The sequence below is a fragment of the Dermacentor albipictus genome, chromosome 9, assembly GCF_038994185.2.
Source record: "Dermacentor albipictus isolate Rhodes 1998 colony chromosome 9, USDA_Dalb.pri_finalv2, whole genome shotgun sequence".
In the NCBI taxonomy this organism is placed as follows: domain Eukaryota; kingdom Metazoa; phylum Arthropoda; class Arachnida; order Ixodida; family Ixodidae; genus Dermacentor; species Dermacentor albipictus.
This window is the reverse complement of record NC_091829.1, coordinates 92,689,065-92,711,403: the sequence shown is the minus strand read 5'-3', so window position 1 is coordinate 92,711,403 and position 22,339 is coordinate 92,689,065. Positions and strand designations below refer to the sequence as shown.

At 47.5% G+C, this 22,339-nt stretch overlaps 2 protein-coding genes across 2 annotated transcripts; one reads left to right on the top strand and one right to left on the bottom strand.

The window, feature by feature from the left end:
- The first annotated feature begins 381 nt into the window (after nucleotides 1-381).
- LOC139049492 (alpha-(1,3)-fucosyltransferase 4-like) lies at nucleotides 382-3,327 on the top strand. Its single transcript, XM_070525004.1, has 2 exons — nucleotides 382-537; nucleotides 1,355-3,327. Exon 2 carries the CDS (start codon nucleotides 1,362-1,364, stop codon nucleotides 3,117-3,119), a length of 1,758 nt encoding a protein of 585 aa, XP_070381105.1. The 5' UTR covers nucleotides 382-537; nucleotides 1,355-1,361; the 3' UTR covers nucleotides 3,120-3,327.
- Nucleotides 3,328-11,337: 8,010 nt separating this feature from the next.
- Nucleotides 11,338-21,581, bottom strand: LOC139049909 (uncharacterized). The gene is made up of 5 exons (XM_070525784.1): nucleotides 20,653-21,581; nucleotides 19,939-20,007; nucleotides 18,170-18,259; nucleotides 12,212-12,330; nucleotides 11,338-11,439 (listed from the first exon to the last, which is right to left on the bottom strand). The coding sequence occupies exons 1-4, from the start codon at nucleotides 21,544-21,546 to the stop codon at nucleotides 12,232-12,234; spliced, it is 1,152 nt and encodes a 383-aa protein (XP_070381885.1). The 5' UTR covers nucleotides 21,547-21,581; the 3' UTR covers nucleotides 11,338-11,439; nucleotides 12,212-12,231.
- Between the last annotated feature and the right edge of the window lie 758 nt (nucleotides 21,582-22,339).

Genomic DNA, 22,339 nt, shown 5'->3' with positions numbered 1-22,339 from the left:
GGTCCTTTGGTTTAGTGTCCTATGAGCCCTTTTGTCTAATGTCCCGAAACTGCACAGTAAATTATAATGGACACCGTTTGCCGAGGGCATCAATCACCGCCTATAATAAAGTACACGAATGTCTTTGCATTTCGGCTCCAGATAAATGTGGCAGCCAAGGCTGGGAAGCCAACCAGAAACCTCGTGCTGAGTTATTTGGAGCTCGTTACGTCTAAATACGGGGCTCACATTTTTGCTTGCACATTGCTCGGCAACTATCTTTTTCACCAAGAAGCATCAGAACCCTGGGCAGAGGTGTGCGCCAGCCAAATATATGACCACACACATGGCCGGCCACTTGTTCACCTGCATGCGCAGTATGTTGTATTTTCGGCTCGTATTTCGCATCTGATCGCTCCTTTCCCCCTCCCTTATTTCTTTTTTTCGCGCAACCGTTTATTGAAAAGCAAAGGACATCGAACGGAAATTTTCACTCGTCCACAGAACCTGCCTGGTGACAGACACGCATTGGGCGCCAGACTAGTGACCGACCGCAAGGTAAGCTGGCCCCTCGCATCACCTGAGCAGGGGCGTCTCTGCTAGGCTAGGACAAACGACCTAAGTGACACTCAATGCAATGCATTTCCAGCTAGAATAAGTATGTGCTCGTGACGTATAAAGTAGAGCGTGGCTCAGGATGACCCTCAGTGATCAAGAGGGACATCGGTCAGGGCTCATCTGTTATGCTTCTACGCGTGATGGTAAAGTGTAGCCGAAATTAGTTCATGCATTGTGGTTACGGAAATTAGCCTCATTTCAGTTACTGTAGGTGACTACTGTCGCGTCCTATGCCTGGTACTACGATAGCGGGAGCGGGTAACGCTGGCTGAACCATGTGGCTGCGTTTTCAGCACGCGTAAGTAATCGTAAATAATTCTGTGAATGTAAAATTCTAGCTTTGGCTTCGAGGACTGAATTGCTTGCAATGCCCCTGGTCTATAATTATTGGCGCTTATCAGTGCCATCTTCGCACCCAGCGTCCTACGGTACTAAGGCGTCCGGAAGCTGGGTGGCCACGCGACAGTCGCGTTTTGATTCAAGCGACACATCGATAACCATGAATTGCGGTGATTTTAATTAAATAGGATGTGCGGTGCATTGAAGTCATGGTGGCCGCCATGTACCGGTGCTAGCGGTCCTACTCCCTCACGTGCACACGCTCTACTTTACCAGACCGGCAATTTTCTGTTTCCCATGATCTTCCTCGCTTCATGAACGATCTTTCTGTTCATGCATCACTTGTTGTGTTCTGCCACTTACTTTTCTTTTGAGCTGCATGCTCAGTACTTGACACTCCTCTGACGCTTTTTTGCAGAACTGCCATGGCGGACCAGCCCTCAAGCAGCCGACGGCTCAGCACATCCCCCTCCACCATGGTTAAGTTCCGCAGTTTCCGGAGCTCGAGTTCCCAGTCCTCCGAGCATTCGCGGCGCATGTCTCTCGCTGCTTCCGCGGAAGGGGACGACGAAGCAGTTTTGTTCAGCGCCCAGGAGACCGTCGAACGCGAGCCTGGAGCCCAAGGCCTCACTCGCTCTCGGAACGAGGCGCTGACCGCCGAAGGTGCCTCCGGCACTGATACTACTGAACCCCGACGAGCTGGCCCATCTCCCGATCATCCCCAGCACTCGTCTGGCGCCAGCCCACGCAAAGTGGTTAAGGCGGCGGCTCTGAGCCGTTTGCGCCAGAAGGTTCACAGTGGGCCCGAAACCCAAGGCGCCGGGCACAGTGAGTGCGAGCCAATCGATGCCACTGAGCTGGGACCCGAAACTGGCGTAACGCCCGAGGACCAGCATCTTAAAGAACGCGCTCCCTCCCGATCATCCGACACCTCGGACGACTTCCATCCCTATGGGTCCCTGCATCACAGGTGGTTTGAAAGACCCAAATGTCGCATTTTTTTGTTGGCGATCATATGCCTTGTCTTCGTGACTGCCATCATTGCCATTGTTATCGCCGTCATCCACAGCCTGAAGCCGACGCCGGGCACTCCAGTACCGCCACCTCCGTGGCTTCCGTGGCGCAATCGCACGGATGACAACGGGCTCCCGCGCCTACTGCTGTGGGAGCCACGTCCGTTGCGAAATAATCCACTATCTCTGACCGCAGACGCTGCGGCCTGGAGCGACACTATTCAGTGCGAGCTCGATGGACGCGATGTCGAAGTATGCGAGATCACGAACGACCGGCGCCGCCTGATGCGGAGTGATGCAGTCGTCTTTTATGCTGAGCACGTGGACCAGTACGACATCCCTGCCCAACGTGCGGCTCCTCAGATGTGGGTATTCTGGGCGCCGGCCCATCCGCTGCCCACGGGAAAGGGAGGATGGTTAGTAAATTCATACCTGCCTCCTCCACTGGTGGCGAACTTGTTCAACTGGACTATGGGCCGCCGTGACGACGCAGACGTTGTGATCCCGTACAAGACGTGGCGTTGCGACGCGTCCACAGACGAGCCAGTCTCGGCTTACCAGTCTCGCCATACCGAGCAGCCGCGAAGAGACGCCGCGTGGTTAGTGGATGACTGTGAGGAAAACCGGTTCGAAAGCGAAGTGCTCCACAGCACCGTCGATGGTGAGGGCACCGTCTACATCCGCCTCTTTACAGCTTGCGGAACGTCCGAGTGCGGCTCTCCGGCGGAGTGCATCGGCTACATCGCCCAGCGGTATCACTTCCTAGTGGTCTCCCTGGAGCCCATGTGCTTCCAGAGCGCGTACGAGCTCATCTATGACGCGTTCGAGTACGACGTCGTTCCCGTCATCCTGACACCACCCGGTGCAACACTGGAAGTGCCAGAGCATTCAGTTGTGAGCTCGGCAGAGCTGCATGGTAAGGGGCAACTGGCCAAGTACCTGCGAACCTTGCTTGACGACCCTGAAAAATACAACAGCTACTTCGCATGGAAGCGCAACTGCTTCGTTGCAACTGAGGTCAAGTTGCTGTGTCCCCTGTGTCACGCACTTTGGGAGACGCCGATGCGACAGCCGCCGCATCCGAACGTCCTGGAATGGTGGACGCGCGGCACCAACTGCCGGGACGAGCCGCTCTTCGGCCTGGACTCCGAGTTCATGCAGGAGCTGTGAAACCGGGAATTCGCATTGTGCTCGAGACTAAACTGTGCCTCTTCTGGCCCTAGTTTTTGTTCTCCTGGACAGTTTTTATTGTGCTCTTGTAATTTATATGCGCTAGCCGTTGTACTTTTCGTGCAGTCGGTGCTATTTACGGCCCTCTGTTCATTCGCAATACACTTTTACATGTATTTCTGTGCAGAATAAACTTTTTAGCCCACAACTCCTCTCCGACTTTTCTTGGCGTGCTGTTACAAACGCAACGCCGGTCATAGTTTGCCCGCAGCGCTATCATCATACAAGCATGCGAAATTAACGGTGACTTAACACAACTGATAGCGAATGTAGGACAACGACGCGCTGTGATCGACACAGTTTACCATGCTGCTTGAATGCGAACATCGCCTTCGGTTGTCTGGTAGTGGCTGCAGCATTGTGCTCAACAGAGGCAGTTCGTGTGTGCGTTCTCTAACCAATTCGTCGCTGTTCGCAGCCGGTGTTGACCAGCGCTATAGCATAGAGAAAGAAATTATACAAGAGGGCACACTCGGCGGAAACTGGCAACAGGAAATAGTCACGCCAGTATTAACGCTGATTGTTTGCTGCCGCGAGCATCGAAAAGACAGAGAACGTGAAATGAGGGTAACAGAAACGGTTTCATGTTGGTTTTTTTTATTCTTTCCCGGCAAAAGTAAAAATATCTGCGCCTAAATTAAAGTTTGCGGCTTAGTTCCGTTGCCTAGCAACAGGCGAATCGGCGAATGACCAGCCAGGCCATGCGTCAGACACATCGCTTAAGTGGGCGAGACCGGCTGCGCATCGGAGCGTTGGCCTTTTCGGCGACCCGTCTGCCTGATTTTCTCATTTTTTGATTTAGCCTAGTTTGGTGGCCTCCCCGACGAAGTCTTGCCTTGCTCCCAAACTTCGACATGGCACTAATGGAAAACGGCAAGGTGAGAAGTTTTTTTCGACAGTCTGCGACGCATTTCACATGATTAGGCTTATGGCACGGCACATGTAGCTAGATTTGTGACGCAGCTAACTAAAAACAGAGCGGTCGTCGTGGCACAGTTAATTCTAATTAATGACTCCTACTGGGAGATGTTTGCGACGCTTTCTATCAGCCCCAATATTATTTTATTTCGGTAGTTTTTGGGCACGCTATTCGCACAGGACGCCGCTACGCAGTTTCGCGTGTACTGTACCCTTACTGTGACAAGTTTTGGCGCTTTCTCTGGCCCCCAACATTATTGTAACTAATTTCGTTACTTCCTGGGATACTTTTCAAGCGCATAGCGTGCTCAGGGCACTGTGACGAGTTAGCCAAAAACAGCTCAGTCGTAGTGCGCAGTTTCGCGCTTTAATGCACAGATAATCCCGTGGCGCTTTCTCTGACTGCCAACATTGTTGAAAAGTATTTTCGATGCGTTTTTTTGTTACTTATGAGGCACGCTCACCACGCCTGTCGTGACGCAGCGAAAAGCAGCTCGGCCGTGGTGACACTTAGTTTGGTGCGTACTGAATCTTACTCCGACAAGTTCGTGACAATTTTTATGGCTCCGCAACAATTTAAGCCTTTTTTCGGTAGACACGCTTGTTGAAAACGCGACGAGCAATTGCCAGGAATGATACCACGGGAGTGTGTTGCTTGCGCCGGCAGAACGCGCAAAAGATAACGCCAAGAAGCTCAAACACCAGGAACGTGTAACTCGGAAATTCTTACTTCTGAACGACTGAAGATAAGGCTTAAATTTGCACCCAAGCATTTGTCTTGAATGTGAGTACAAGGAATTCTGCGAGCGTCCAGCATGATATGGTTGAGGGCCTGTGTTGTGACCACCTCGTCGGTTGTAGCCAAGTTCTGGAAACGCGCAGTATCCCATGTATTCGTGGTCTCAACGCGCAGTAGCCCGTGTATTCGTGGTCTCAACGTGCAGGAAGTAAGGCCCGGGAAGAGGGGAATGCTTGTAAATAGGCTGTTTTCGTGGTGTGTACGGCATTGTTTGACATGTTTCAGGTATTTTCTACGCCGTGTGTAAAAGCGAACTGCTTTTGTTTGTAATGGCGCCCATTGACCACTTTCGCACGCTTCGCCTCTACAGGCATTCTTCTTGCATGTTAATACCAAAATGACACTTGCTAGTAAGTAAATTTTTTGAGCTGACGTCATCCGGTGGAGCTTCCTACGGGAACTATAGACGAGGCAACCTAAAGTTTGCCCGCGCGGCACCAGCGCCGAATGCTCCCCTAGCGGACCGATGGAAGTTTCGAGGGTCGTCGCTGCGCTGGCGCGCGCCCGTGTTCTGTACGGCGGGAGCGCTCGTGCGCGTGGTTTTTGCGATGCCGAGTGCGACCTCATCAGCCAGGAAAGGTGGCACGTAATACCGATGTGTTGTCGATTGCCACAGTAGCCTCGAAAACACGAAAGGTCCTACGAAGCCCGTGAAGTTCTACAGCATGGGAAGTGGTACGAGAAGGACAGACGACAAGCATGGATAACTGCAGTGCGCGGCCGAGTCAAGTAAGTCTCATACTTTCGCATTCGCGTGTAATATCTTGAAAGCGGAATAGTCAACCTGTTTTTAGTGCACGGCCGTTTGTTTAGTCGTGTCGCGTTGTTGAATTGTGGTGGCATCCGCTGTTTGTTAGCGGTAAATGCATGCGTGTTGCGCTGCTAAGCTCTACGACGCGTGCTCGATTCCCAGCCACGGCGGCCACATTTCGAAAAGGGCAAAATGCAAAAACACCCTTGTTACCGCGTGCTTTGATTTTTGTGCACGTTGAAGAACCCCCAGAGGTTAAAATTATTCCTGAGACTCCCCATTACAGCGGGCCTCATTATGATTTCGTGGTTTTGGCATGGTTTTGGCACTTAGAATCCCCGAATTTATTTGATTGCACTGTGGCTTCCCTCGCGATCGGCATGGACGAGCTCAAGAGAATTATTTCCCTTTTCCAAACGCTGCAACTTAAATTACTAGTTGTGTAGGTAACGAAAGGGGCCGCGCGCTACTTTTGTGTGGTAGCAGACCGTATTTAATGCAAGCCGCGGTCGTCGCGTGCGTCGGGAAGCGGCAGATCGGAATGCAGCCGCTCGAGACGTGCGCGTTATATTTGTTGTTTGCCCATGCTTTCTAATTATCTAAGTGTGCAAGTATCATAACTTGTAGTGGTACCACTCTTGTAGAATAATATATGCACACAATCACAGGAACGTTACCTTTGCAAACATATTATTGGGTGTAATATAATCCCCACAACAAATAGGCACACATACTCTTTCATTTATATGCGATGCAGATGGAAGCGGCGCCAAACAGACCAATGGCATTCACAACAGTCTTCTCAGCAGTCAGCACCACCGGGACATGTGCTTTCATACTGCAGCGACACAGCTCTTGAGCAGCAGCAAGATACGTGTGAAACAGACTCTAGAACATGCATATGTGAAGTGATGGAACCGTCAAGAAGCAGCCCAATGGATCTGCAGTCATCGAGTAGTATGACAACAGAAGTTCCTGCTGCCAGTGTGACTTATGTTGCAATTGAAATAAAAGTGGCTAAATTTCTGAACATGGTGCATACCTCTAACTCGACGTCGTCTACGATCTTGTCGGACACCTGTGACACGCACTTGGCTTTCACTCTCACATCACCGTCCACAATTCGTTCAACGCCGTGCACGTTCGGAAGCAGACGCTCCCCTATCGTGAGGTTGCCGCCACGAAAAAGAGCTGTCGGCGTCGGCAACCTTCTTGAAACTGCACGGCAATCATTGCATCGCTGTTGAGCAAGCAGGTGATCTGCCGCCGTCGAAAACGGAGCGCAGTGAGAACGAGCAGCGAAGAAAAGCGCGGACGGCACAACGTAAACGAAGCGAAGACTACGCCACGACGCGACCGCGCTGCTTGGCGTTTCCACATTGGTGCGCTGTCAGGAGGCGGCGCAGTAGCGCCGCCTGGCCATGGTTTTCTCGTCTATACTGCTGCTCACCTGGTGCGACAACGTTGGATGAATGAACAAAAAGCACGCAACGAGTATTTATATAGAATAAAATAAACGTTTCCACATTTCACAAGGCGTCCTGTGTCTTTATGAAATTGCAAGTGGCACATAATCAATGGAGGCTTGTGAAGATCGTTCGCAATCAATTTTAACAAACTATTTCGCACGAAGACCGCGCGCGGTCGAGGTGTAGAAACAAACAAACAAAAGCGCAGCTGGCGTGACCCGTACCAGCTAGCGTTCAAAACGCGCGCGGCCCAAAACCGAAACCGGAAGCGTGGTTCAGGTATTAACGCCGACGGCTTGGTGCCCTGCAGTCAATTCGACCGCTGGGCTCTATGGCAGTGTCCGCTCTTGTATAATTTCTTTACCTATGGATTTACGCTGGCGACCATTGTAACAATGCAGTTTTCCCCTCTGGTCCCTCGCCACGGCGGAGAGCGCGAACCAGATGACAATGTTCGCTGGCGTGTTGCCTTAAGAGCGCAATTAAAGCGACCGCAGTTATAAATGTTAATGAGCAATGACAAAAACATACAAGAAAAACTAATCAACAGTCGTGCGCCATCAAAGCATTAACTGTTACCCCGCGGCGCCCTGAGATAAAGGAAAAGAAGCGTGCAACAGCTCATGTGCGTGCAAAGCGCGTTCCGTTCTTTCTCCTATTTGTCTTAAGATTCTAAGAAGTTCAACTCCTGTGCGTGATGACGCACAAGTGTGTCTTTACACAGACAACATTGTATTTTTGTGTTACCGAATGGCATTCCCTGATTGCATACAATGCTACAGTCATGTTAATACTTGAAGATTGGCTTGAGGTCAAAAGCGTGGCAGTTTGGGCGAGTTTGCATGTCATGACTTTTTTTTAGGCTTGTAGCGCCGCTCAGAACGAGCATGAAAGGAAGGTGGAAGCGGTACTAAAATGGAAGGGAGAACGCTCACTCTGTTCTCTGTTACTTTTCGATACCCCTTCCATCTTCAATTTTGCTCGGTCTGAGCTGCACTACAAGCCTAAAAAAGTCATTGGCTTGATGATCTTCGTATGTAATTAAATGTTACTAAGAGTGCCTTGCTTGTATTTTCCTTAAGTAAACTTGTTAGTTGCATCTCACGGACGCCATCAAGGAATAATCCCTCAGCATAACTTTATTAAATATCTAGGCGTTATATACATACGAGAGCTCAAACTTAACTCACGCACACACATCGATCATGTTACGCCTAAAGCAGCTTGCGCTGTCGACATGGTTCGCGAACTCGCTCACCGCCAACGTGGCCTACGCAGGGACTCTCATTATAGTTGACCGTATGTATATACGACGCATATTGGAATGTGGGTGCGTTTTATTCTCTGGTGGGCCAGCATACAAGGGTAACCCTCTCGCTCTTCTAGAGCGAGAGGCTCGGTGGATTTGCTTTGGCTTGCCGAAATTTCCCGCTAATTTATTGATCAAGAAACCCGATAGCCCAGACTTGTTTGCAGATTTCACATTCTCAAAGTAGAGAATTCACCGACAATTACGATACTCCCTAATGCAAAATTTGAGGCATTTCTTTACGTGAAGGAAGCATATCTCCAGGGTTTAGGGACATTTCGTTCTGTTTCCTTTTTTCGTTACCACGTGGTGTATCGACCTTAAAATTTTCGAAAATCGCGCAATGACGTATGCCATGACGCACACCTAATGATAACACTATAAATAGAAGCACGTCCCAAGACTGTCGTTTTTCTTCGGTACATGGAAACGAGTGCGCTTATGTCACCTAATTTCGAAGACGGCCATCTACTTGCTCTACCAGCAACGTATCGACAACTGTGTTGAATGAATCGACACCTGGGGCGAAATCTTATAACGGTTCGGAAAACGAATCGTTCACTTCGCCGCTTACGCCACTAAATGGGTCACTCCCAAGCCGGAGGTGGAAGAAGGGGAGGACACGACCATTAGATGAGAGGGTGCCGTCTCTGAAGTGTGCGTCATTATATGATGAGTTAATCGAGGAACTGCAGAATGTTTCTGTTAATATAAATATAAATTAAATATTTTACGGTGTTTTCAAGTATAAAGTTGCGGTGCGGGACCTTTATGCAATGCTTTATGTAATTTATTGTCATTCTTTTTTTCATTCTCAGCCGACAGGCGGTATAGCAAGCGCCAATGAGTTGGCAGAGAGCAGCGCTATATCGTCTGCTACCAGGAGTTTTCACGATGCATGCACCAGGAATGCATCGCCAGCACTTCCTAAGTAGCGAACGCAACAAAACCGTGACCTAGTTCTTAGGGCCACCTTTACTAGCCGACTACATAAATTTTCCTTCTTTTTGCGCCCTTCGTCATCGGCTCGGACATGACTCGTTCGCCGCCGCGCTGCCGCTAGGCGTCAGGCGTGATGGAATCAATAGTACTTGAAACCCAACATTACGATATACAGACCTCGCGTTGCCTGCGTGAATATCGAAGAGCGTGGTGCCGACGGTGCGCGCTGTACCGTTAAATTGAAGACAAAAGTGCGGCACTCCCGAAGTAGAGAAAGAGCCGCAAAATAAGAGATCTCCACAATATCTTCATACCCTGACTGCACAGTTTTATCAGCTGAACGAAGGAAGCGCTGAACTAGCCTAGGTTGAACCCTTCTGAGTTCTGAATTGTGGTCTGCGAGATTTTCATGCTGGCGATAGCACTCGGAATTCCATCTCGCCATGCGATGTTCTCTTTGGCATTGGCTTTGTAGCGGAGGTCATGGGAAATCTGTCTGAGCCCTACTATCAGCCAACACATTAATTGCGAGAGCAACTTCTTGGACGGTGTCAGCAGTAGAGGTCTGGGCCATTCCGATGAATGCTTCGCGTCCGACCGACCTTTAGAAGCTGCAGGCTGGTGGCGATGAACCGCTGCGCGCAATTTCGTCTTCTGCGTGGAATGACCACTGGTACGCTTGCACCCGAGCCTCCTACAATTGATAGCATAGCCTGCAAAAGGTCTACTTAGAAAGCCGGAAGGGGCGGTGCAAATATTTATCCGTCATCTCTTTGAACGCGTATCGCACTGCCAGCCGTAGTCGATACCGAAAGAGCAACGCCAAGCAGACGACAAAGGCAAGTAATAGCATCCGAAGCAGCCAACCCACGTGCGAGCGAAGCCCCCGTGTCTCCGGGGTCGCGCGACCGGCGCGCGCGGCCAGGGTCGCGAGCCAACAGCCAAGCCACAGCAACGGAACCCAAAGCGGACTACCCCTTCGCCGGTTCCGCTCTTAGCAAAAGACGGGTTCGCTTTGGAATTGGTTGACTGATGCGTTACGTGATCGTAATCTGCGGTGCCGCTCCACTGTTTCTGACGGCCTCTGACGCAAGAAAAATTTTGACCAAACAGATGAGGCCAAGTGAAGCGGTTCCCTTCCGAACCGTTATAAGCTTATAAACACGTAACTAGAGTTTATATAATTTAACTAACAAGATTACAATTGCGATCACACAATGCTGACAGTATCTGTGTTATCAAATTAACCTGTCGCGTTAACAAATTTCGAGCGTACCGTGTTTAAAAAAGAAGAAAGCAAATCAAACTAGATTGATGCGACGGCACACTGTGTGACTCATCGGCATGTATGAGCGGCCCACACTGTGAAGGCGTCTTGTGAACCATCTTGTGAATGTACGGGTATATTAGCTGTCGGGTTGATTGGTTGACTGCCTTATTTGATTGTGGTATCATTTTACAGGTGTCAAAGTACAGTGTGAATTGCCCTGAACTCGACCTCGCGTGAGCTCAATCGGCCGCGCATTATCTTCGAGATACTACCGTTGGTCTCTCGCAGTACCAGACAATTCCCACTCGGTCGTTTTGCACTGATGCGTCAGTGTATATCTGGACATTGTCCACATATACGGAGCACGCGTCATGTGCTGCGAAGGCAACACAGGAAATGTCGATATCACTGCAACGAAGCGGTGGCGCCATCTGTCACGGCTACGGTGAAAAGTGTGGCATCGCGAGATGCCATCTCTGAGCCAAAATTCAGCACGAACAAAGACGGCAGTTCAAGGGGGAACAGTTGCTTACCTGGTGCTATTATGTAATAAGCGCTGGGTAGTCAGGACCCGACATCATTTTTAGGAGCCTACCTACGGCACCTTGTAGCAAAAGGATGGAGTCAGAATTAGTGTTGCATTCGCATAGGTAACCTGATATCTTTTTATTGTTTCAATGCTTGGCAGTTTCCTATTTGTTGGTCATCGTCCTTTCTGCGAGTCTTCTGTTTCTTTCTCGAATAGTAGTGCATAAATTATTACTTAAAAGGAGTCGCTAACGCATATTCTTCCTGGTTAATTCTGAAACAAAAAGTAACAAAAAAAACGAGTTAATACAGTGTCTCTTTCTTAAACGTCAATTATGGGGAACACCGTACTACAGCGTTTCTCAGAAACTATACATTCGGGAAGTTAACCCCCGTAACCTTATTTAATAACATTAAACGTGACTTTAAGTACTTAGTCAGCACACGCTAGGGGCATATACCGCTTGGTTATCTTTCGCATCTAAACGATGCTTTCACTACAGAAGGAAAAAGTGGAAAAGGAAAGTCAGGGAGGTTAACCAGTTTAGCTTAACTGGTTTGCTACCCTACACATGGGAGCGGGATGGGGGGATGAAAGATGGGGAAAGGAGAGGGAGGGCACATAGCACAGCTCACACTTCGCCATCAGCAAGTGGCAGATGGCGTCAAGGCAACAAGGCCGGGATAATGTAATGTTTTAATTAGAATTGTTTTCATTTTCTCGCAGAGGTTGAACCAGTGCTACACCTACATTATAAACAGCATCGCCGAGGTCTCAGTGGTGGATAAAAAACGAACTGAACCGAGCAAAAGAAATGCTTCCACTACACTTTAATTTCCTTACCAACTCCTACGTTAAGAGTATAAGGTAGTTCAATATTATCTAAGTGGAGATAACATCGTTTGACATTAGCACCATAGGGAGAACTACATTGATTTTCATATGCTTAGTACGTATTTTTCGAATGAGCCACCACACAGAAGGACTGGAGGTGGGATCGGTGGTGAAGGTACTGTTCACAATGTCAGCGAGAATCAGTACTCACATGTGACACCGTTTGTTGCGCTAGGTTACCGCCATCGTGACGTTGGCGGCCAAGTCACCGACTAGTTGCTCGTTGGTCTGCACCACTATGACAGTGTATGTTATCACAGCACCCGCAATCTGTAAATAAAAAAAATAAAGAAGATGAGGTACTGTAACTTATGTATTTAACGAGTTCTCAACATAATTTGCTAGAAGCGACGTTGAAACGCACGAAGTATTGCAACAATGTTTAAGTCGCGTTTTCCGAGTTTTGGAGTTCAATACTAAAATACTAGAGTGAAATTTGGAGGTACTCTTTACTTGCCCCGTTAGTACGGCTGCTATGCAGCGTGGGATAGATAGGTGGCATGCGATGACAATGATAATGATCATATATATGGCATGTTACCAAAAATGGCAAGGTGGGTGGGGGGGGGGCGATGAAGGCAATGAATCGGCCGGCGGGAGGGCGCGTAATGGAAATAAATAACCGGAGGTGCACAAAGAAAGAAGACATGCGCAAAAGGAGGAACGCCAAAATAACAAGGACTCTGTTAATCGGGCACTCACACTAATCAAAATTTATAAAGTGTTCGTGAGAGACATATAAAAGGCAGCGTTATTAAAGACTTGGGACAATAAACTAATTTCAGGAAATAATCAGTGGGCAGAGCAGACGAAAAAAAATTTTCAGTTCAGGCTGTGAGCGACCGTGCGTATCCCTAAAAGTTCTAGGCCGAATTTTCTCTCGCAAATTCATTGTGTGACTATATTTATGTACAATGCAATCTCTAAAAGAATCGATAGTTTCTTGAAATTTTGATCCTTTTTTGTTTATAATATCAAATAGATATATGGGGTAAAAGTTGCTTTCAAAACACCCAATTGCGAACATTTATAGTTGTTGTTGTTTAGAATGTCAAATTACATATAGTAATTGTTGCTTTCTAACCGCCCGAAATAGCCCCATTTGTTTCGGTGAAGAATCTGATGAAGATGTAGAGCACCTTCACTTACACTAAAGAATACTGAACCTTCCGCCAGAAGTTGTCAAGAAAATTGCTTTTCCTTAGCAGAAGACCACCGTCGTTGGAAAAGCTCGTGGGTGCCTGGCCAACAGAAGCATACCCAACATGGGCAGTACGTGCATTTGTAGAACTTGCTCACTCGCGGGAAATAATGAAATATTTGAAACAGTTTGGAACACGCAGCACTTCTTAAGAATGCTGTATGCCATATTTCAGACATGTAAATCGACTTTTGTGACACTTGTGAGAACACAAATTCCAGAGGTGTAACCTTGTATGCTCATTGTAAGTTTGTATAACATGGTATATGGCATATTCTCGTAATTTCCTTCTCTTCTCTTTCTTTTACGAGATGTCTAAAGCTACGTTGTACAACGCGTTAACAATCAAGTTGGTCGCCTTAAAGATACGGTAGAATGGCGTAGAATGGCGCAACCGCATTCCGCTAAGCCTCGCACTACCTTGACAATACATTGGCTGAAATACGTACAGAGCTGCTTGTTAAACACGTATACCTTCCTGTCATAATGTGTGCTACCTGGGAACCTGCACAGACAAGATGGAGAGAGTACGTGCTGTAGCACATTTCGACGGCAACAGTGATAGTGCAGCAGAGTACTCATCATTCTATCGCAAGAGGCGTTAAATAGCTTATACAATCAGAGTTTAGGGCAAAATGGACGTAAAGCGCACAAGAATCGGCCGCTTGCACGCCGAAACCAGCAAAAATAATGCGGCAAGGACTTTAAGAAATTTGACATCCGACACCTGACTCGGATTCCCTCCCACGATCTTGCTTGCTTGCCAGCACAAAGGCCACATTCAACTTTTGCCAAAAGTATTCTAAGACAGCAGCCCTACTTGCCATCACAATTTACGCCTGCTACATGATTGTCAGACCCATTGTAGTGTCTGCACCGGCCGCAAGTGCAGTTGACGATTCCAAGCATCAGAAACAAAACTGCAGCGCCGTTGCAACCTTTGAAACAAGCAACTCTGGAACACATTCACAACGTGCACAGATTTCGGCAACATGTCTACACATATGGCTCGGTAAAACTCAACAGCTCTGCGGCGGCAGTCATCATCCCGGCAAAATCTGAAGAAATCAAATTAAAAACTTCATGTGTGATGACATCGACGGGTGCACAACTCGCGGCACTCCGTACTGCACTTTATTTCATTAACCTGGAACCACCGCAACAATGGGCAGTCTCTAGTGACTCCAAGGCAGCCCTTCAGTGCATACAAAGCCCAATGCGCCACGGACCCAATGAACAACTGGCGTCAGAAATTCGACACATATATCATCACAGCCATGACAAGGCACACAGCATAATATTTTAATGGCTTCCGGGACATTGTAACATCAGCAGGAATGACCACGCCGACGAAGGCGCCCGATCTGCACATGAAAGTGCTCAACGATTCTTCATTCCGCTTTCGCGAACAGACGCTGCGGCTGGACTGCGATTGATGTCCCGTAATTGCACCATGACTAGTTTGCATTCGTTGTCTCCGGACATACGGATGCACCTCCCGCCTGGGTTACCACGACGTGAACAGACCATGCTGTACCGTCTGTGGCTAGGCGTTGCCATTGCGAACTCATATGCTTTCCTTTTTGGAATGTTCAACAGCCCCACGTGCGACACATGCAACATCGATGAGACGCTCGCATGCATTATCTGTGTCAGTCCGCGATATAGCGCCCAGAGACAAATGATGTGCAGAGTACTGGACCAGTTGGACAATCGTTCACTATCAAATCTCAAAGCTTTAGGTCAGTGCTCCGAAAGAACATCCGCATTGAAGGCCTTACTCGCGTTATTAAGGTTCCTGCGGTCAACGGGGCTTTACGATAGACTTCAAGAATGCCGCCCCCTACGGCTCTATAGTGTACGCGCTTTGCTCGTGATCGTCTCTCTCTCTATCTATCTCCCGCTTCCACTCTCTTTCTCTTTTAACCCCCTTAACCCTCCCCCCGTGCAGGCTAGCCAACCGGAACTACCTCTGGTTGACCTCCCTGCCTTTCTCCACATTCTTTTCTATCTCTCTCGAGGCACTGGTAGTATGACAACTGGAAAAGCTACTTTCCATGTTGTTTCTGTACCAAAAAAATAAAAAGAAAGACAAAAACCAAGAAGTTTAGTGAATTGGTATCCAAACCAGGTACTGAGTGTAGGAATGGGAAATTTCGCCGCAACGCTGACAAAACGATCGACTAGCGACAGTTTCTGTGCTCTTAATAATTAACTACCGACCGCAAACTTTTCAGATTTCTCCCACATTATTCTTGCAGATTTAGGCTTTTCCAAAAAAAAAAACAATTCTTTTGCGCTTTACATACGTCATCTATAACGTGTGGAACTCAAACAACTCAATTGCACTTTCGACTACGACATCTTCGTAATAGTGAAATAATGTTACTCTAACCGATTCCCACTATTCACATGGCGCATCGGTGACGAAGCGTAATTGCAGCCTTGTTCTATTTGCAATAAGAATATGCTGTCATAGTATCACGTGAAGGGACGATGAAGAGAATGCGTTTCTCTTGCTGTGAAAGCGCACGTCAATGTTGTGGAAGCTGATGTGGTAGTTGTTACGGCAAAGATGAGCTCGCCGATCTGAGTGCCGAAACAGGCATGGTGCGCCATAACACAAAGAACACGCGCTGACGCGAGGGAAGTATGTATCTATGTTCAGCGTGCATATGTCCGACGCATCCGAGCATGAAACAGAGAAAAAAAAAACAGCGGGAAACGTCGGACGTGCTTTCGTAAGAACACTGTAGGAGCCGTTTATCACACCTATAAAAAATGTTGGAGGCAAACGTCGGACATATGTTTCGCAACAGCCTTTCGAACGCGATAGCTTTAAGGGCCCCGTGTCGCAGAAAATCCGGCGTCAGCGTCGGCGTCGGTGTGAGCGAAAATTCCCGTATATATTTCGGTATATGTATATGCCACGCCTCGCTATATGACATGCGGCATGTGCGGGTTATGCTGCAACACCATTCTATCACCAAAGCTGATCATACCTTGTCTTACATTCTTGACAAAGTTATTCCTCGGAATTTTTAGAATGACTGCCCACAATCAAATGTTATGAAACGAAACGCTGACAGCGCATGCCTTTACGTTGAATCTGCTCAGACTGAAACATTCAAAGTGGTAAACAATACCATAAACCGGAAAAATGATATTTTTTTTGGCATGGGTATGCACTAGCTCGGGGATCGGCCCACGCAAGAGGCCGCGTTTCTACCAGAAAGCTCGCCTTCCTGCGTAGCCTTCGTCGCCAGCGTTTGCCAGAAAACTGCAGGTGCCGGGAAGCGTGAGAATCGGGGATCTGTGAATGCTATCGCGTTCCACTCTTAGAGGTGAAGCTTAAGCATCCTGCAATTTTTTTTTAGAAGGATTGCGTTGCATTTGTATTTGATTCTGTGAACTTGAATTATGAACTAGTCGTTTTTGTGTGATTACTACTGAATTGCTCGCCAATTTGAGTTCGGCGTAGATGAGTAGCCGATGCCACTACACATACGTTTATTTAAACAAATGCTTTACACACGGGAAAATGTCATGATTTATTAATGAACCGCAAATTGTAGAATCAAATAAGTTACTGGAAAAGCACTTCATTACTTTATTAAACTTTCTGAGAGTTGAAGGCAACACCATCGAACCTCCAATAAGGATACCTTTCAATGGGTTTTCCCATCGAATCAACGTGAAGTCGGAGGAAAATTGATTGCCATAGTCACTGATAGATTGCAGCATCAGATTTTTCTCTGGCACTCTCAGTATGAAACTCTGCTTGTGGTGAACGCCAACAGCGCCCTGACGATGACACTGAGAGCAACAAATCTGGACGTGCCAGAGATAAATTGTGGGTTTAACTGCATATACGTAGGCAGATATGTATGATTATGCGCAGCGTTTTATTCAGTGAGCACCTTGCATTTACGGATTTATTCTCAGAACTCGTGGGCTTCTCCATAAATAGCAAAAGGCTCATTATCGGTTGTCATCTGCACCCTAACACTGACATTGTCGCTCATCCCGGCTGACTTGCAGATTCGCACGACGTTTTAAGAAAAGCCTAGAAGCGCTTTGGCAAAAGATGAATATGTTGTACCATGGGGGCTTTGAACTAAAGAATTAAAAAGAAAAGGAACAATAGGGGCACAATTAGCTGTCGGTAATTGTAAAAGTGTGAGAGAACATGATGACAAAAAAGCACGATCTTCTGTTTTTAAGTTCGAGAGCTTTCTTATAGAGGTACAGTGATCTCAGACCCAACGCATTTATGGGAATTTAAGGGAAGTGAAGCTTTCGGGATGCAGTGATTGAAATACTGCAATACTGTTGATCTTTTGCACCGCATTTTGCAACATAGTGATCATGGGCCCAGTATAGCATGACAGCTGCCACGATCTCCAGCGTCGCCCCAGTTATTCTGACGCGTGCTACATGTTTCCATAACTGCGCGCGAATGCTTCACATATGACTTTGCACACTCCCATTGATCAAAATGACGCTTACATACCTCGTATACATTACAAACTAGGTTCCATGCACACTTTGACGCCCACTCGCTTACGCTTAATACACCTCGAATTTTCTGTTGGACTTTTCCAAAGTAGTTAGGAACTGCTTACAATACTATGAACAAATGCGCTACCCTTGGTAGGATCGGGATCGAACCTCCGTCTTCCAGCGCAGCAGCCCAGTGCTATGAACATTAAGGTCACGCGCGCACTCGCGCTTCTCTTACCCTTGATTTCGTTCCTCTGTCTCTTACATCCATTTTGTTGCTAGACTAGACCGACGGTTACCTGCCCTGGCTAGTAAGTGCACGGTCCACCCCAGCTTATTCGTTATCGGGATGGCCGCAGAAGCAATGTTATGAACTGGCCGACCTCATACTTAGCGGCTACTCACCGATACCAGGAGAGGTCTGTCAAGGCGGAAAAAGCTTGCCCCGGTAAGGCACATGGCAGCGGGATCTATTGTGTCATGCAGGTAGCGAACCTGCGCCATTACAAGAAAACGCTTCATTAGTATGCTCGGTAAGGGTTGACTACTAACAAAGGAAGTCTTCGCACCGACAACAACAGCCGAGTCTTTGTGCAACAAACCAAATCAGTTCTGACGGAGCACACGATTAATGGCTGTTTGCAAACATTTACCGATGGATACAACGTCCACTAAAGTTAACCATCCCTTACATTTTCCATTAACGTTCACAAACGTGGCCCCGCATGACCTCACAAAACTTGCACCCCCACCCCCTTTTGAGTAGACTCTGCGCAGATGTCTCGTGTCTGTACAGATAGTGGCTGCCCTGGTAAGAAGCTCTGTGACTGGACGTTAGCAAGTTGAAGGTAAATCATGTTCAGATTTTGTACATTCTGTAGCAGGATATGCCAGAGACATTTGATTTGATGTTTTGTTGCTACACAAAAAGTGCTACGGTTGTTTTCTTTTTCTTTTGTTTTTATACAATTCCGTAGTAAAAGCTGCGGCAACAGAAGCGGCAGCACAAGACAGCGAAGTACACAGGACCAGCGCCTGTCCTGCTCATTTCTCTGTCTTGTGTTGTGGCTTGTTTTGCGCTGCTTTTACTATGAAGAGCAACCTAGTCGCCCCGTTTTAAGTCTGATATAATTTAGTCGTTGGAGTTTGATTGCTGGTGCGCTATTTTCTCAGTCTCGCAATATAACAAACAATTATTAGCAGCACTACGACAATCAACAGCAACAACAAAAACCATGCAAAACAGCAAAATCGCCGCTACCGCCTGTTTGGCTATCTCTTTTAGCCCGGCCATCGTGACTCATCAATAAGAATCACTGCACCAATAAAGCTTTTCTCTCTGTCTCTCGCTTTGTGCACTCTTATGTAGTTTAGAAAATATGTATCACGATTTTTTAAATGTTTTTCACGGGTCAAGCTACGCGAAACGCTCGTTGTAACTGCCAGCGGAGCAGCTAGGGCTTAAAGTACGGCACTTGAAAACAAGAAACGAGAGTTCATTTCTTCTTCCTGATCTTACCGACAATAAATGTGTTACCAAGTGCTGTCCAGTACTTCTTGTGTTAAAAAGTAGGTCGTAATTAAAGCAGGTTCCTTAAATACCTACCTTATGGCCAGGAAACTTCCTCGAATGCTTCATATAGGAGCAGTAGGTACATTCAATAAGACTTTACGTAACACGACATCTGAGAAAAACTTGAATATCTGCGCAGCCACACAATGCAGCCTAGTGTTTGAATTTACAGCCTCTAGCAGTATATGCGAACAACATTGTGATGTTCGGTTTTACCGACTAATAAAGTAACGCTGCTCGGAAATTGATTGTTATCTGAGATACCGTGGTCCACAAACTTTTGTGGTTGACTGTACCAGCAGAGGCGCTAGTGTAAGACTGCACCACCTTCGCCGGGTACCTGCTTTGTGAAAATAAAGTTTTTGGTTTATTCATTCATACAACTTTTGCGCAGTAGTCTGCGTATACACAGCACCACCATGGCGTCCGTCCGGCGTCTGCTCCTACGCCATTCTATCTGCGCCAACGCTGTGATGCGACCATGTCAGGCGTTATATGAAGCACTCCCAGGGAGTTACGCGGGAGTTTCGTGACCAGAAGACAAATGCGGATGGAACTTGGTTACACGCTTAAATTGTCGAACAGTGCCTGCGCTACTTACTTGACGTAAGTACGTGCTTGTCGCGCCCGCCATGGTCACGTTCTTGGTCGCATCTTTTATATTCTGGGCCTGAAATTCACAAACGCAGCGTCGCGACATTACTTCATATACCAGCTGCCCATAACTAGCTGGTCACTTTGACATTCGTAATTGGATGACATAGTTCCGTGAGTTCGAACGAATCTACAGTGATGAATAGTGCAATTTGGCAAGACGGTGAAAAAGCAACTGCTGGATTTATTACAAAGGCTGTCCTTGAAGCGAATACCTTTAAATGTTTTGTACTTGAAGACTTCACAAGAACGTAATGAGCAGTAAGACCAAAAATGCATTAAAGTAAACCTAGCAATGCCCTTCATTGCAGTAGGCAGAAGTCTTGTGTTCTCTGGTTTGAATTCCCTCTGTCAAAAGATTGCAGGCAATTCAATGTGTGGGCGATGCCTCACCTGAGCCACGTAGTGTGTTTTTCATTGCGTACCTAGCGCCTCTGGGCTATGAAGAAGATTTAATGCATCCTTCAATACATTCCAGCACTCTAAGCGCTCGGGTGAGCATTAATGGACACCTTGCTTTCAGCCATGTACCAAGTGAGTTAACCTCTAAAAAGGAGGCTTAATTACTGTGGCTTAAAACAAACTGGGCACAACGCATAAGCTGTTTCAAAATGCAAACGACGCCAATTCGCTAAGTTTCACTGAAGGATGTCCAACTCACCTCCATTCGTAGGTCGTGGCTGATGACTGCTAGTTCTAGAAATCTGAGAGAGCAGTACCAGCTGTAGAAGAACCCCAACCACACGTCAAGGCGAGCTGCTCTATCGGCGAAGAGGCAGTAAAGGCTGATGCACTGTGACCACAAGAGGCACACTGATGACGTCAGTATGGCCGGGTTCCACATGTCGTTGAGGCACGCCTTCATTTCTCTGATACTGGAGACGCTACCGCGTATAGCTTCGACTTCGAGAGCCAAGTCAGCCTTGCAGGGCGCTGCTCTGACACACCGCTGGCAGTTGTCGAAGGCTCGCAGTTGGGCCTTCATGTAGTGCACGAGAACTTCGGCAGCGCAGCTCAAGACGAGATACATGACCGACTCGTAGAAAATGAACACGACGTCGGCGAACGCGCTCAGAATCTTGATCACGACGTTCCACCGATACCTGACGCTCGCCAGAGAAGAAGGCCCGAACAGGGCCGTCAGAAGAACAGCAAAAGCGGCCACGGTGACTGCTAACTTCGCCACTTTTTGAAACACGAAGAAGCAACGACGCCTGGATGCGACAGCTCGGCGACTCGGAGGAGGAAAGCCGCTGATTGTTTCGAAACGGGCCGCTTTTCTAAGAAACTCTAGGAGCCCGTTTGCCCGAATGGTGATGCAATAGATGTTAGCCAGAGCGTTGGCCAACGCAAAGAGGCGAACCGTAACTACGAGAGCCTTCGTGAACGTCGCGCTGGAAGTCAAGCGGCTAATTTTGTTACCCAGTACTAATCCTTGAAGGAAAAGAACGAAGAATAGCCAGACTGCCGAATAAACGACGTAAGGAGTTCTCCACTTGATTGACGCCCTGGTCATAGCTTGCTCGTTGAGGTCTCCGATGTGGAAGCAACCCATCAATCTGCAAAGCCGCGCCAAGTGGCAGAACTGCCGCACCATAAAGCAGCCCGCGTCAAGTTTGTTTGGATCATCCAGTTTCCCAAGTTGAAGCCCGTGAGAGATGCTTTCCAACGTTGTTCCCCTTGCCCCTGCGACGTTTGACAAAACAGATTCAGCAAGAAATGCGTGCCTTTATAAGTTGCACAAATTTCCGTCTTTCTCGTTCGACACTAAATTCTAGACCCAATGACTGTAAATTTACACATAAAGAATTGACCATCCGACGAGTGCGCTGAGGGCATTTAGAGTCGGGATTGATAAAAAAAAACGTTGAGGTTAATCCACACGTGATGCATAATGATGAAAATGTACAAAAAGGCGACTGCATGAATGCACACATGGAATTACATGAAACTATGTCACTTTAAGGGAGGTCCCTCCAAAATAAAATTTGTACATAAGAACATGGCGTGTTTCTCCCGCTAAGAAATTGCTCTGCAGGTTGTCCAGAAAGCGCCTATAAGAAATAATAATGTTTTAATCTGCTTACATATTCTAAGAAACAATTCTGCGTAGTTTCTACGATCGCTAAGGTATTTTCATTAGCAGACAGCCAGTTTTATCAAATTTATTGTCAAAACCTATTGCCTGTGCAACTAGACAATGCTAACAACAAATGGAATGGGAACACTGCACGCATGGGTACCTTTTCATGCGCAAGAATAAATGTGCCTACAAAATTTCTGAATGTTTCATCGCTGTTGCTAAGCAGTGATTAATCTAAATATTTATCTCCCATGATATTCTGTAT